Source organism: Desmodus rotundus, chromosome 4 (assembly GCF_022682495.2).
Source record: "Desmodus rotundus isolate HL8 chromosome 4, HLdesRot8A.1, whole genome shotgun sequence".
NCBI classification, from domain to species: Eukaryota; Metazoa; Chordata; class Mammalia; order Chiroptera; family Phyllostomidae; genus Desmodus; species Desmodus rotundus.
Window position 1 is genome coordinate 24240326 of NC_071390.1, and position 15880 is coordinate 24256205.

General features: G+C 52.1%; 1 protein-coding gene across 1 annotated transcript in view; it reads left to right on the forward strand.

Moving 5' to 3' along the window:
• The window catches only part of CRTAC1 (cartilage acidic protein 1), a 132575-nt gene that overhangs the window by 72868 nt on the left and 43827 nt on the right, over positions 1-15880 (forward strand). Inside the window, exon 3 of the mRNA XM_024563199.4 lies at positions 6333-6529. Coding sequence (XP_024418967.1) covers positions 6333-6529 — 197 coding nt within the window. The remainder of the gene's footprint in view (positions 1-6332; positions 6530-15880) is intronic.

Here is a 15880-nt window from a genome sequence, read left to right on the forward strand (position 1 = left end):
TGTCTCTACCTTGCATCCTTCATGTAGACATACCTCTGTCTCCTCTTTCCTCCCTGCCTGTCTCCCCCGGCTGTAATGTTGGATAGCTATATATTTCTTCATTATTTGAATAAAAAAAGTTTCTTATTCTTAATTTTCAAAATAACATATTTGATATTTTTTCAAATTAAAAACTGTACGTACAATGAGATGTCATCTGTAAACTACTTAGCACGGTATCTAGTATATAGTAGGTACCCAATAATTATGACATCCTATTATCAGGCTTCTCTTTATCTAACTGTCTAAGAGGTTATTTTTTCACATGGGTCAATGATTCTGAACAGAAAAAAAAGGTTGATCCTCTGTATCTACAACAATTTGTTATTTTCTCTCACACTTTTCCAGGACAGCAGCTCTTGGCCCCCTCTCTGTCATTACTATTTTTATATCTATCTTTTGGGAACTAATGAAAGGGGGGGCCAAAGACCAATCAAGAGACCGGTGGCTCAGTCAACCTTTTGCTCAGCCACCCAGTGACGAACTGGTGCCTTCCACAGGATGCTTCTCTTTCGTTCACTCTACACATACTTACTGCGCACTCGTTATGCACTAGGTGATGAGGAGGCTGCAGGGAACAAAGCAGGCACTGTCTCTGCCCTCACCAAGCTTATGGTTCACTGGGAGAAATGGGCAATAAATAGGAAACCAAACAAGAGTGGGCCAGTGGGTACAGTGATTGGAATACCCAGGGAGGGAGGATTTCTCTGAGATGCTTGTCAAGGTGAGACCTAAAGGATGAGAAGAAGCCAGAGGGAAGTGGAGAGAATGTGTGCCAGTGAGAGGGAACAGTCCCAAGAGAGGCCGGGGACAGGACTGTGCCTGATAGAATGTTGGAACCCGTGTGGCTGCAGGAGTTCAGCCAAGCGGGCAGCAGACCGAGCTGGGCTTCCGGTCCAGGTGTGATAAGGGGTCTGGGTTCCATTCCAACACAATGAGGAGCCATCAAAAGGGTTTAAGGCAGGAGAATGGCTGGTCTGATTTGTGTGTTAAAATGACTCCTGCTATGGTATGGGTGGAATAGATTGATGGGGGCAAGCGAGGAAACAGAGAAATGAGGCTCTCCAGAGATGGTGGCAGTGGGGGGAGGAAAGGAGAGAAGGATTTGAAATAAGAGGTAGAGATGACAGGATTGGCCGATGAATTAGATGTGAAGCCAAGGGGATGGGAAAACCAAGGCTGGCGCCAGGTTTCTGGCTTCTGTACTTGGGTGTCCATTGCAGGGCAGAGGGGAATGGGCAATCAATAGTTCCATCAGAGATGACTTGCGGGTGCAAGGAGAGGTGTCAGGTAGGCAGTCAGATATATGAGCCTGAGCTTGGACTGGGGATTTGGGTAAGAGATATAAATTTGGGAGTTGTCAGTCTTGGGAATGAATATTATACTCTAGTGAAAGAGGACAGAGAAAGGAGAAGGGGGCCCTGCACCAGGCCAACATTAAGAGGTCAGAGAGAGGAGGAAGAACCTGCAAAGGAGAAAAGGGGAAAAGGGGGAGGGAACCAGAGAGAGAGAAGGAAAACCAGAAGAGGATGGCAACCTCAGAGCCAAGACAGCAGTGTTTTAAGAGGGAAGTGGTGTGGTGGAGGCAAGAGAGACAGAAAGGCTATCCCTAGATGTGGACACACAAACACCACCAATGAGAGTAACAAGAGCAGCTTGGCTGGAATTGGAGTGGAGGGAGGAGGATGTGGGTTGGGGTGGGACACATGGGTGGTGAGAAAGTGGAGACAGCTTGTGAAGATGACCCTGAGAATGTGAGTGGTAAAGGGGAATGAAGAAATATACCCACAGAGGATGAGCCATCAGGGGGGATGTTTTTGGATGAGAAATACTAGAGTGTATTTGGAAACTCTCAAAGTGATCGCTGGAGAGCGAGACACTTGTCTTGGTTGTTTCTGTTTTGTTTTTGTTTTGATAATGATGAGAACAACAATTGCGCGACTCTTCACAGTTTACCAAGTGTTGTCACACACTCTCTCATCCTCACAGCCATCCTGTGAGTTATGGAGCAGCCCCAAATAATAGATGAGGAGGCTGGAGCCTAGAGAAATTGAGTGATGGGCTCAAGGTCAGTGCCAGAATGCGGCAGGGACAGGAACCCCCTCCCAGGCTGCTCTGGGGCCAACCCTCAGGCCCCTCCTTGCCCACAGCAGCCCTGTCCCAACGGACTGGCACCAACATTGGATGCTACTCACACAAGTGTGGGTTGCACCCTGCTGGTGTCTTTCAAGCAGACTTTCCAATCACCAAAACATCAATTACTTCTGCCTGCTGGCCCAGCCTTGGATATTATGAAGTCACATCTACTTTTTAAGGACATGGACCCTGTCCCACTGCTAACCCCATTTCACAGAGCTTCAAAGCCTCCTGAACTTCTAGAAGCACCCCACAATCTCTGGCAGAGATGGAAGCGTGAAATCTCACATACCTTACACTCCGCCCCCCCAGGGGTGTGGGAACTGACAGCCCAGAGGGACAGTGGGTAGGTTAGCAACTGCGGCTAATCTCTATACCTCAGTAAAAGTACTCACAGAGTTTTCACGTCTGCAAAATTATAGGATTATGATGAGGATGAAATGAGATAGAGGGGTGTTTGGCACCTGGTGACTGCTCTGTCAGTGCTGCCTATGATTGTTTTTATTCATCTACTCACTCATTCGCTCACTCTTGCGTTGGACATTTGTTGGGCATCTTCTCTATGACAAGCCTTGCTCTAGACACAGCAAATACAAAGACATGTCTGCATGCTTCTGGAGCTCAAGAAACACATGTTTTAATGAGGGAAGTGATGTGGGAACACAAACAACTCTGCCCTTGCAGGAATGAGTGAAGTGCAAAACACGGTGGGTATGCAGGGAAGAGATCACATCTGGCCGAGGCAATGGTTGGGCGGGACTTATGGGAGACAGGAGGGTGGGGAGAACATCCCCCCCAGAGGGGGCAGCTGCAGCTGAGCAGAATCCTATTCCAAAAGGGCAATCCCAAAAGGGCAGATCCTATTCAGAAGCCCAACTGGAGCATCAGCTCTGTGCAGAAAATGGGGAGGGAAAAAGGCAGAGTACCCCGGGGGAAGACTGTGAGAACTCAGGTGTCCGTCCAGCTTGACTGACAGCTAAGGGCAGCGGGGGCACAGGGAAAGAGTGGCAACACCTTCCGTGCATTGGCCCTAGAACACTCTGTGGATTGTCAAGAACTCTACCTAGGAGCTGTTGGTCTGGTATTGTATAGCCCTAGGGCTGGTGGTGGAGGGAAGGGAAGGGAGTGTAGTGTTCATTCTAGGCTGCCATGTAGGTTGGGTAGGACTCTAGTTCTCACTCTACAACAGATGGAGGAATTTGAGCCAGCCTAGTAACCCCACCCTACAGGAACTAGCACCCTCAAATCTTCAAAGCAAAGATGATGCAGGGCCATCTGCTTGCCCAGGGTCACCACCATGGGAGCAGGGACCTTGTGTACATGCCCATCGTCTCAGATTTAGAAGGAAAGGACTAACCCACAATATGTGCTGGACCCACAGCCCCTCACCTCCCCCTGGGAGCTGGCTCCAGAGGGTGGTAAAGACGTGCCAGGAGACCAGAAGGACAGGGGTCGGAAAAGGGACGTCAAGGCTGGACTTTATGTCTCCCATCCATAGCGTGGGGGAGAACACACCTGCTCTACCCATCTCCTAAAGTTAGGAGACTTGTGGACCGAGAGATGCAGACCCACAAGGGCTCTCACAGAGCTGCTAGCCCAGTGCCTTTTCAACACTGGCTCTGGAATCCCTGATTTAAACAACATTTGATGGAGTGGGTTGCATAAAATAAAATGCATCAAAATGCTTGGGTTGAAACCAAGAGTGGAGGGCCCAGAGTCCTGCCCCCACGGCCATATTTGCCCACACATTTTGGTTCAGTCCAACTCTCTTGTTTTGCGGAAGACAAACCCAGAATGTGGGTCTCCAACCAGCCAGGGTCACAAAGCTCATCTCTGGAAGAGTCGAGACCAGCAAGAAGTGAATGAAACCAAGGATGAGAAAGCTCTTTGTAAACTGTAAAGTGCTGTAGAAGTGAAGGGTTGTTATCACCACTGTTTACATGGAGTCCTCGGGCGTTTCTCACAGTTGCTACTTCGGAGGGCGGGTGCTGCCAGAAAGAGGATGCAGAGGACCACAGAGAATTAGCATCATGGGCAACACGAAAAGAACACATGATTCGGACCCTGGAAATGGTTAGAGGCCCAGTGCTGCTATGTACGAGCTGTATAACCTTGGACAGTTCACATTGCCTCTCTGACCCTCAGTTTCTTTTTCTAGAAAAATGCCTTACCTATCTTCTTTCTGGGATTATGTGGGGTTCAGGTGAGACAAAGCGTGTGCAAGTGCTGTTAACGAGGCCCAGCACCCTAGGACTACAGTGTCTTGTAGGAGCAGCAGGAATCGTTGTAACAAGATCTGGAGGCTTGAAGGACTAGTTTTTACCCCCAGAAGGCACTTCCTGTCCTTGGGGGCTGGTGCCAGCTGCTGACAGTGCTGGAACCTGTGTTCTATCTCTCCTGCCTAGATGCGTCCCCTAGGTCATGCTATGCCCTCAACACAGCCCTCAGACACTCTTTGTCAAGACGTCTAAGTCCCAACCTTCCATCAGCAGGTGCTGACTCAGCCCCCAGTGAGCTCTGTCTCCCCATGCACACGCTGTGGGTGCCAGGAGGCACCCGGCCAGTTGTTCAGCATCCCCCAAACTTTTCTGGCTCTGCACCTTGGCGACGAACGAAAGGGCCAAGTTGGATCCCTTTCAGGAAAGCAAGAAATGATTTCTCTCAAACACCTTGGAGAGTTCTTCCTGCCGTCTCCCAAGTGGTCTCTGCCCAGGACCATCAGAGGCTGGCAGCTGAACTGAGGATGTACATGCTTAGGTTAAAATAAAGGCAGAGAACTAACAGATAGGGGTTGGCTGGGCTCCTTTGGAGAGCCTGGCAAGCTGGTGTTCCGGGAGCGGGAGGAGGACTTCATACGTCCATGGCTGTGCTCTCTGGGGGTAGACCTGGGGCCTGCTGCTCTCTCCAGATGGAAAGGTGACAGGAGATAGTCAACCATGGGACACGTAAGCCTTTATGACTCAGACATGAGCTCTGAGGTTTCACTCATTCAGTCATTTAATAAATATTATTGATCACCTATTGTATGCCAGGCACTGTTGTAGGGCCGGGGGCACAAAATAGAAAGTTCCTCGCACAAGGAGCTGAATTCCAGTGGGACAAGTCAGAGAAAGAACAGATAACCGAGAAGATCCAGACTGTCCGCTGGTGGTGACAGTCGCGGCGTGGGGAGAGCAAGAGGGAGGAGGAAGGAGTGAAGGCTGGTGGTGGTTGCCAGTCTCTGGAACTGGGGCAGGAAGGCCTCACTGAGAAGGAACACCTGAGCCAGGGCCTGAGCCAGGAGGTGAAGGAGGGGGCAGCCCTGTGGGTATCTGGAGGAAAAGCATCCTGGGTGGAGGGAGCAGCGGCCGTGTGGCTGCGGGAGAGTGATGAAACGAGAGGGATGAAGACTGGTCAGAACTTTAATCTTTTGGTTTGAGTTTCATAGAAAAAGAAATCCAGCGAGTCTGCCTAGTGACTGTAGATGTGTTCATACTTTCCTGTCTGAGATGTAAATTTTATATTTACTGTCTGAATGTTGGGACTTTCTGTCAGGAGAGAGCCATTCCAAACCCCAATGACAAAGCCTCTGCTCCCCCTCAGCTCATTCATGCAAGGGCTCTTGGGATAGCACAAAGGGCCTGAGATGAGCCCCAGCACCTGACTCTTACGAGCTGTGTTACCCTGGGAAGGGCGCTGAACTCCCCTGAGGCTTAGTTCCCCTGAGGAAGCTCCTCAGTTGCTTCAACTGTAAAATGGGCTAATTATACCGCCTTCCTCCCCTCCCTCACTTGTTGTTACATTTAATGAGATCGTAAATAGGAAGCGCCTTCTACATTGAGACGGGCAAAGTAAATGCCTGGGACTTTCTTGCTTTCTTCAGCAGAGCCCATGGTGAGGGGGTTCTCACTGGCTTCCCACTCCCCTCCTCCCCTGCTCCTTATATTGTGTCCCATGTGGGCCCAGGTGACTCTCACTTTGCCTGGGCCCATGTCTGATTCAGGGATACTCGTCCAACACCCAGGGACTCCCTCGCCAAGGCTGCCGAGGGTTCCTCAGTGTGCTCTGGGGTTGAATTGCCGCATACCAACCCCTCTGGGAGGGCTCTGAGCCTTTGCTGGTCGGGTGGACCCAGGTGGCCCAGTGCTCCTCCCCAACACCTTCTTCCCCTTCTCCAGGTACAACGGTCCCAACCTGGTTCTGAAGTATGACCGGGCCCAGAAGCGGCTGGTGAACATCGCCGTGGACAAGCGCAGCTCCCCCTACTATGCGCTGCGGGACCGGCAGGGCAACGCCATTGGGGTCACAGCCTGTGACATCGACGGGGATGGCCGTGAGGAGATCTACTTCCTCAACACCAATAATGCTTTCTCAGGTAAGGGGGTGGGGCCTCAGGCCCTTCCTGCTGCCCACCTTCATCACCCCAGCACCAACGAGGGGCAGGGCCTTGGGGACCCTGGCCTTCCTCAGGCTACTGTCCTGGCCTGCCTCCAGGACCTTGCTCTGTCCCAGCAAGGGGACCCCTTCTTCTCTTGTACGTGAAGCTTGTTCTCATCTCCTGGCCACTGGGCCTGGAGATGGAGGGCCTTGAGCAGAGGCCCAGTCCTCACCTTCAGAGTTCATGTCCTCTTGCCGCCCAGTACAAGCAGCCCCAGTCCTCCCTCCTCCTCCCCTCCCCTCACGTCCCTCCCCACTGCTCCCGCCTGGCCCCACCACTCAGCACTTCTCACCTAGGTGGCCACCACAGCCAACAATGGTCCCTTGGAATTGCCCTCCACACTGTTTCAAGGGAGGACACTTTCTAAAATGCTTTGAAATCCTTCAGTAGCCCCCACAGCTTTCAGCTGAGCTCATTTACTTACTCCACAAATTCCTGCCGAGGTCCTACTCCATGCCAGACTAGAGGTGCTGGCTGACGCGGGCACAACTTGGAGGAAGACAGACCTTCAGTTCATGGAGCCTTTTCTAGCCCAGAGCATCTGTCCGAGTCACCAGGGGGTTAGTGTGTGAATACGGATTCTGACTCAGCCGTTCTAGGTGCGGCCTGAGACCCTGCACTGCTCACACATGCTTGGGCTATGATGATGCTGTGGGTCCAGGGACCACACTTTGAGTAGCATGGTCTAACACACCAAGGAATGGGGGAAGGAACCCAGAAGGCTAAATAATAGTAACAATAATGATAACAGATAGTACTTAAGTAGCACCTTCTGCATGCCAGGCCCTGATCTAAACACTTTATAATAATTATCTCATTTAAGCCTCACTGAAGCTCAATAAGGTAGGTACTGGTGTATCTCACTTTATAGTTGATGAAACTGAGGCATAAAGAGATCACATGACTTGCCCAAAGCCACACAACTTATAAGTACCAGGACTCAAAAGCAGGGGCCTGACTCCAGCTTCATCCTTTCAATCAAGACACTCTATGGCCTCACTCAGTCCTGTGTCTTCCAGGCCAGGCAGAGAGCCTGGCTCATATTGGGCGCTCAGTGTTTCATGAGTTGGGGGCCTGTGTTCTTGGGGCTGCAGGCGGTCCCCAGCCCCTCACTCTCACATTCTTTCAGGCCTGGCCTTGGCCCACTAGCATGAAGTCTTCTCCTGGGGGGCCATAACATCTGCAGGAAGTCCCAGGCCAGGGCATCCTCCTAAAGGATGCAGGGCCTGTAAGGCCAGCTTGGACATGCACTGGGTTCTTCCAGAAGGCGGCAGCCTCTTGGGTTGGTCTGGACGACACCTTGTGCTTCACACCTGTGTCTTCACCATCCTAACCTCCTGCGAGCAGCTGATCGGCTGATTCTAAGGACCCCCTTCCCTTCCTCTCCCCCTCCTACACGCACAGGCTGTCCTCAGGGCCCATAATGTTGCCCCTACTGGTTGTTGGGCCCCAACCAGGGTCCAGCCCCTAGACTGCCCCTGATGTTGAGCCCTGCCAGTTGCACGAATGGGAGGGGACAAGGTTGGGGCCAGGGGCAGGAGCGGGCAGGGCTGGCTGGCTGGCAGCCAGGCTTGTGCAGCCAAGAAACAATGAGCCACAGCCCTGCGTGGTGTTTTATGGGTTTTCATCTCATCTTGCCACCAAGTGAAGCCTGAGAGATAGTAATTATCCCTACACAAATATCAGGGCATGATTACCCAGCTGGATTTACTGCCCTCTCTCCAACCAAGCCAAGATTGGATTAGGACACAATTAATTGATGGGCTGATCAACCCTTTAATGTGGGGCAAGGTCAGGAGGGGAGTAGCAGCAAGGGACGGCTGAGGAAGGGGCGAGTCCACAGGAAGGCCCTGGAGGGCAGGGAAACAGAAACAGGGAAAACTGTGGAAGAAAGGGGGGTGTTCAATATGGGCTCTGCAGGCAAGATGCCAGAGGAAGGGCACACTCTCCTCCCTACTCACTGAGCACAGAGCACCTGGGCTGGGACCTGTGGGGTGTCTCTGAAGCAGCAGCCCCTCCCACTCTCTCAGAGTCCTCCTTTGCAACTCCTAGAGCAATGGCACTCAGCCAAGGCTGCACGTTAGAATCTCCTGGGGGGCTTTTAGCACACCCAGTTGACAAGGTGCACCCCAGTCCAACTCGGTCCAAACCTCTGAGATGCGACCCAGTTGTCAGATCTCCGGGTGATTCCCCTGTGCAGTTGAGATGGGGGGCCACTACTCCAGAGTCACGTTAGCTCCATGCTCAGACTAACCACAGCCCCTTCCATTCACAAATGCACTCATTCATTGGACAAATATTTACTGAGCACCTGCTGTGTGCCAGGCATTATTCTAAACACTGACGATGCCCCAGTGAATGAAACAGAGAAAAATCCTGCCCTTGTGTTGACACGCCTTCCCCAGCATGGCCTTATATTTCTCTAGCTATCTGACTCCCCTCTCCCAGCCCCCTGGACTCTAAGCTCCTTGAGGGCAAAATCCCTGTGTTGGTCCTTTTGTGCATCCCTCAGGTCCAGCCAGACCTTGAGCATCCTAACAGCACAATTAATTCTTAGTAAATAAATCCAGGAAGAACAGACAAGACACGAGCCATTAGGCCTGAAAGAAGGTTTGCCAACAAAGGGGAGGGGAGGGGAGACAGGCAATATAGAGCCCCCCAGAAGGTCCTGGGCTTCCTGGGTTTGAGGGCTTAGGTGTTCCCCTCAGAGAGGCTGGAGCTGAGCCCCGAGGGCTGGGGCAAGGATGATGGTGCCCGGCAGCCTCGGTCCCAGGCGTGCACCTCCCAGTGACCTTCTGTGGTTTGAGGGATGTCTGTGGGTTTGAGTTAATTTTTCAGTCGAGTGATTCAATTGATTCATCGACAGTGGGTGGGGTGTGGAGCAGGGACATGTGTGCTGTGTCAGCACTTCCCTGGGTCCAGCTGGCACGACACTCAGCCACTGCCACCTCGGGGAACCCAAGGTCCTCTCCTGGAGGCCCCAGCCAGCCCCGCTGGCCCATGGCATACAACTGGGGGCTCCTTTAGCCTGGGCAAGAGTGTCAGACAGGCCTGTAGAAGGACAGTCCCTGTCTTGTTCCTCAGCCAGGAGTCCCTGGAAGAGGGCTGAGACCCTGAGTCCCCGCAGTGTCCCGTGGGGGTCAGTTTGTATAACCTGGGATCTGCCCTTTAGTTATAGGGTGACCTTGGGCAAGATATTTGACCTCTCTCAGTCTCAACCCCTTCGTCTATAGAATAGGGAAAATCATATCAACTTCATAAGCTCAAGTACAAAGGCTCCCTAGACTCTATACAAAATCATTACCATTGCCTACGACACCCCTCCTGACGTGAGCCAGGTTGCCTTTCTGACCTCGTTTCCTCTTCCTCTTGCTCACCACGTTCCCACCAGAGGCCTTCGGGCTGTTTCTTCTGCCTGAAATGCTTTTCCCACCACTGTTCTCAGGGCTCTTTCCTCACCTTCTTTCAGGCCCCTACTCAGATGAGTTCTTCCCTGAACACTTTAAGATCGTGCCCTGGCTGGTGTGGCTCAGTGGATTGAGTGGGAACCAAAGGGTCACTGGTTCGATTCCCAGTCAGGGCACATGCCTGGGTTGTGGGCCAGGTCCCCAGCAGGGGGTGTGTGAGAGGCAACCATGTATCTCTCACACACTGATGTTTCTCTCCCTCTCTTTTCCCCCTCCCACCCCCCTCTCTAAAAAAAATTAAATAAAATCTATAAAAATATAAGATAAAATAAAACCAGACCCCTATCACTCCTTATACCCTAAACTTGTTGAATTTCTCTTCATAGCATTTACCGTTGTCTGAAAGTGTGCTACGTACTTGTTGGTGGGTCATCTCTGCTACTCTCCTCCTAAGCCTCATGGGGATGGAAACTTTGTTGTGTTTGCTGCTGTCTCTCCAAGACCAAAGAAGTTCATATGTCGCTTAGTAAACATTTAATAAATATATTTGACTGAACAACTGGGATAATTAATGAAAACCACTTCCAGTGCCTAGGACTCAATAAATGCTCTCTAAGCCATAGTTGTTATAATTCTGGCCTCTAGAAGTGTCCTGGGCAGAGGAATCCCACGCCTCCCTCCCTCCTTGTCCATGGGAGAGAGGGTGACTCTAGGAGCAGAAAGAGAAAAAGACCATACTGTAAACAACACACAACCTAGACAGTGGTTCCAGGTGGGCATGGGTCAAGGGTTAAGAACTGGAGAGTAGATGAGAGGGAGGGAACGGAGGAAGACTCGCCACAATGCCAAGAGGCCCCAGGCGGGGAAACCAGCTTATGGCTTCACTGACCTGGAAAAATACAAGCGATCTTGTTTCAGGCAACGGTACTTCGGGAAAACCACGTAGAAGAGTGAGTACGACAAAGCGGGAGAAGGGGCTGGTCCCAGCACCTCCCTCCACATCCAGGATCCCAGGACCTCCTACAGTTCCCAATCAGAGCTCATCCCCCTGGGGTCCTGCACAGGGCACCCTGCTGCTGCACACCACGGCCCTGACCTCTCTGCCCACATGGTCCGGGGGTGACAGGAGTGTGGGTACGGGATGAGTCGGTGTGAGCTGTGAGCCCCACCATTCTTCTCATTCATCTTCACTCATTCCGTTCAGGAGAAGAGTCTGCACATCCGCTGTCTTCAATCTACACACACCTCCCTGCCTTTCTACACGAACGGCGCCCTGCTCTGCTCACAGCGCTGCCCCTTCCTTTTCTCGTTAGCAGTCAATTTTGGATATTATTTCATGGCAGCACCCTAAGAGCTTTCTCGTTTTTTACAGCTACCTCGTTCTCCACTGCATGGCATTCATTGAATTGGTCCTCCATTGATGAACACTTAGACTCCTTGCAGTCTGTTGCCCTTACCAGCACTGCCACCACATCAGTAGCTTGTGTGACATGCCACTGTCCACCATCGCAGGTGTTTCTCTGTAAGGTCCTAGAAATGGGATTGTTACAGCAAAGGAATATACGAGTGAGGGTCTGACCGTCACGGCCAAACTGTGCTTCACAGGGACACTCCTGATGACCTGCCTGTCCGCCCTGATGCAAGTGACCATTTCCCAGCATCCTCAGCAACAAACACAACATGTCATCATTTTAAAAAATATTTTCCAATCTGATAGGAAACATTGGTACCTATGTTTAGTTTTCATTTTCATTTTTCTTTGAGTGAGACTGAGCGTATATTTATATATTTGAATCTCTTGTCTGCTCATAGCCTTTGCCCATTTTTTCTTATTGATTTGTAACATTCCATTATAAATTAGGAAAATTAGCCCTCTGTCTGCAATACATGTTGCGAGTAGTCTCCCCTCGTTTGTCATTTTTCTTGTATCTTCGCACATGGTGGTTTTTGCAGTGCAGAGAGTTTGGATTTTTATGGACTTGCATTTATCACCCTTTTCTTTGATGGCTTCTGGGCTCTGTGTTATACTTAGGCCTTCAGCAGGGGCTTTTGTAACTTCTCAGGGAGGAGGCGTCGGTCACTGTGCCAGAGAGAAGAAAGCGAACTGGGGGCGGGAGGCACTTCCAGCCTCCTCGGCCTACACAGCAGATGAGCCATCTGCTCTGGAGAGCGGGCACTCCCATTGTCCAGAGCTCCTTCACCCAGACCAGTTCCAGCTGCACCCAGGTGCTCCACACCTTGCTACTCCAAGTGTGCTCCGCAGCCCAGCAGCACTGGCAACAGCAGGAAGCTCATAAATATGCAGATCTCGGGCCCCACCCCAGACCTGCTGGGCCAGAATCTGCATTTTAGCAGGATGTCCAGGACTTCCTGTGCCTGGTAGAAGCTGGGGATGCATGGCTCTGTGTCTCCTCCTCTTTTTCTAGGATCCTCTAGGTTCTAGGGTGTCCTGATCCCCAGCCATGTTTCCCTTGGAGGCACAGCCCTGACTTTCAGCTCACCCACCCAGCATGGCCCCACTTGGGGGGATGAGCTCCTCAACTACTCAGGCTCCCAGCCCCCACCCCTACTCTGCCTCATTCACACAGGGCCCCATAAGCAGCAAGAATTGGGTGAGGCTGTCAAAGCAGCTGCATCACGGGGCCCCAGAGGACAATTTCTCATAACACAGAACTAGGTTCCTTGGCAACCAAGGACTCCCTTCCATCACCCCCACCCCAGGTCTTTAATGTGGGGTAGGGGTGAGGGGAGAAGAGGGGCTTTGTAGTCAGACCACAGTTGGAAGTTCACCACTGCCACTTAACAGCTGTGCAAGCTTAGGCAAATGATTTTACTGTCTGAGCCCCAGTTTCTCTCTGTAAAATGAAGACTCTATCTTCCTGGTATGACTATGGAGAGGGCTGAGTAAGCTAACGTGGGGGAGTACCGGGAAGGGTCGATCAGATTTTTCTCTTCACCCTGGGGTGGAAGGGAAGACAGGGGTCAGAAATATTGGGGGAGCCAGGGAAGCCTGGGTTCATTCTCTTTAAAAATGTCTTCTGCCCCTGGGGCCATCACTACTTTGCTGGTTTTTCTCGACTATCTCTTGTGAATCATTTTATACTTGATGTTACAGTTGCCTCCCGGATGTGACCCATAAGGACCTTCAGTGGCCATGCCCTGTAATTCCCCTGATGATCGTAATGGGGGCGGGGGAGGATGAAGGTGGTGACGATGGTGATGGTAGTGATGATGGTGGTGGTGGTGGTGGTGGTATTATTTCTTGAGCTTACCATGTGCCATGTATTGTTTTAAATAGTTTACGTACATTATCTAATTTAATCCTTATAACAACCTGATGAATTAGTGGCCATTCTCATTATCCCACGTTACAGAGAAGAAAAATACAAGTTCATGAATTGCCCAACCTGAGCTGGGGCTGTTGCCGGCTATCTCCCCTAACCCTGCTGTTTGGCAGTAATATCTTTGCCCTATGAATGAGGTTGGAGGCTGGGCCTCTGCCCTGCCACACAGGTTCGCTCACCCTTCTCTTTGCCACCAATACCAGGCCATGACTCAGGTCATCTCCCTGAGGTTGGGCAGCCCCTGGGGGAGGAGGCACTCGGGCCAGTGAGCCTTAGGAAGAGCCCTTTATGGCCCAAACTCACAATCCCAGTGGTTCCAAGTTGCCCTGGGTGGACAGAGCTAGGTGTGGAGGGGATGAGAAGGTGTGAATTGTCATTTGCTTGAATGACACCGCTGCCATTGATGCAGAACCTTCTTTTCTATGTGTCTGGTGACACCTCCATCTCTGCCCCTTCTTCCTCCTACACTCCAGCGCAGATGCTCCCTGGGACTCAGTCTGTGGCTCTGGTCTTTCCCTTCTGCTCCAGCTGCAGCCGCACTGCTCTGCACGCTGCCATCCCTTATGGCCAGTGCCCTCTTCCACACGCCTTCCCAGCCACCCTATGACCACCTCACAGCAAATTGTCTGAAGGCCAGCTCCAGCTCCCACCCCCGCCGGCGCAGTGTCCACGCCCACACGTCATAGACCACTTTCTGGCTCCAACCCACCGTGCCCAGCTAATCCCACTGCCCTTCTGGCACCCAGCACTTTCTCACACTCCTCGTCATCACCCCGGATCGCATGAGCTACAACAAAAGTAGCCACCGCGCCTCATTTTCTCCCGTGCTTGCCCTCCACTCACTTCACTGCCAGGGCAATCTTCTGGAAACACTGTCTTCCGCAGATCAGAAATCACCCATGAGCCCCCCCGCCCTCCGTCCTGGGAGTAGGGGGTCCCTGCTGCCCTGCTACGTTTCTCCCTCTCCACCTGCACAAACCTCCTCTCTAGGCAAACTCTGTGCCTTTGTGTACACCACCTGCCTGCCTACTGCGCCACCTACTCCTCTCTGCTTGGCTAAGCCACCGAGTGCAAGGCTCAGAAGCACAGGCTTTGGAGTCAGAAAGACCTGGGTTTGAATGTGTCTCCACCATTTACTAGCTCTGTGACCTTGGGCAATTAACTTCTCTGCCCCTCAATGTCTCCGTCAGTAAAATGAGCTTACACAATCCCTCAGGGTGGCCACAGGGTTGAGTCAAGATGACGGTTGTAAAAGGGAATGCTTCCTGTAAAGCCTGGCCGTGCTAAGTGCTCTATAAACCAAAGTCACTGCTGTGTTACTCTGACCCGTCAAGTACCCTTTCAGGTGCCTCCTCCACCATGAAGCCCTCCCTGACCACTGTCGCGTCTTCCATCCTGATTTCACAGCAACTCCAGGGTGTGCTGTCCTGTCCTGCCCTGAGGGGTTCTGCTAGCTGTGGGATCTTAGGCAAGTCCCCTTGTCTCTGTAATGTCTTCATCTGAGGAAGTAAAATGGTCATGAAGATAGCACCCATCTTGTGGGGTTGTGCTAAGGGTTACGAGTGAGGGTCAATATGTGATGTGTCTGGCATATAGAAAGCACTGTAGGAATATTAAGTAGCATGAGTTTTACGGTCCCATGGCATCTCCTCTACCCATCTATCCCTCCTGCTGTGAAATGGACTGTGAGCACCCTGAGTCAGGGGCAGAGGCTCCTGCTTCCCTGGGGCCTCCCACAGCACCGAGCACTCAGCAGGGCCTGGCCTCACCCACTGGGCCTTCCCACCTGGCTGCCTGCAGCCACTGACAGCTCCACTGGGCGCTGAGGCCTTCAAGGCTCCTTTAATGCCAGATGCCAAAGTCAGGGTGGGAATAGGAGTCCCCCGAGGTACCTCTCACAGAGGCTGTGGCCCTCAGAGCTCCCCGCCCTAGAACACTCTCCTGTTTCTCCTAGGCCACGTCCTCTCAGAGTCCCCCTCAGGGACTCAGGAGAGCCCCTCTCTCCTGCAACTGAGCAAGCTCTCCTGTCCCAGAGCAGCTGCCCACCCTCGACTCAGTGAGGGACCCCAGGGCAGACTGCAGCTACAAGGAGCCGGAGGCGGGACTGGGCACTAACATGGGCCAGGGGCCAGTGCTGGGTGTTTATTGCCAGTGCCATCGACCCGCACAGCTCGCTGTTTATCTGTCTTCCTGACACACCTAATTACCCAGGTTGCAGCTGCCAGAGCGTTTGCTCTTCCTAAATCACAGGCTCCATCCCTCCCGTTGCCCAGGCCTCAGGCCTCTGCCTGCAGAAGGGCTGCCATTGATTTTGCCATTCCCATTTATGATCTACAAGGCTCTGCATCGCTGCTGCACATTTTACCTTAATTAGTTTATTCTTCTGGGTGTCCTCGGTCAGCCCGGAAGCCAGGAGGCTGGAACGGGGGAAGAGGCCAACGGCACTGGACACCCTAACCCCTCTGGCCACAAAGCCCAGAGCCTGGCCAGCCATCAATACCCTCAGACAGCAGTTTGCTAAGAACAGACTAGTTCTA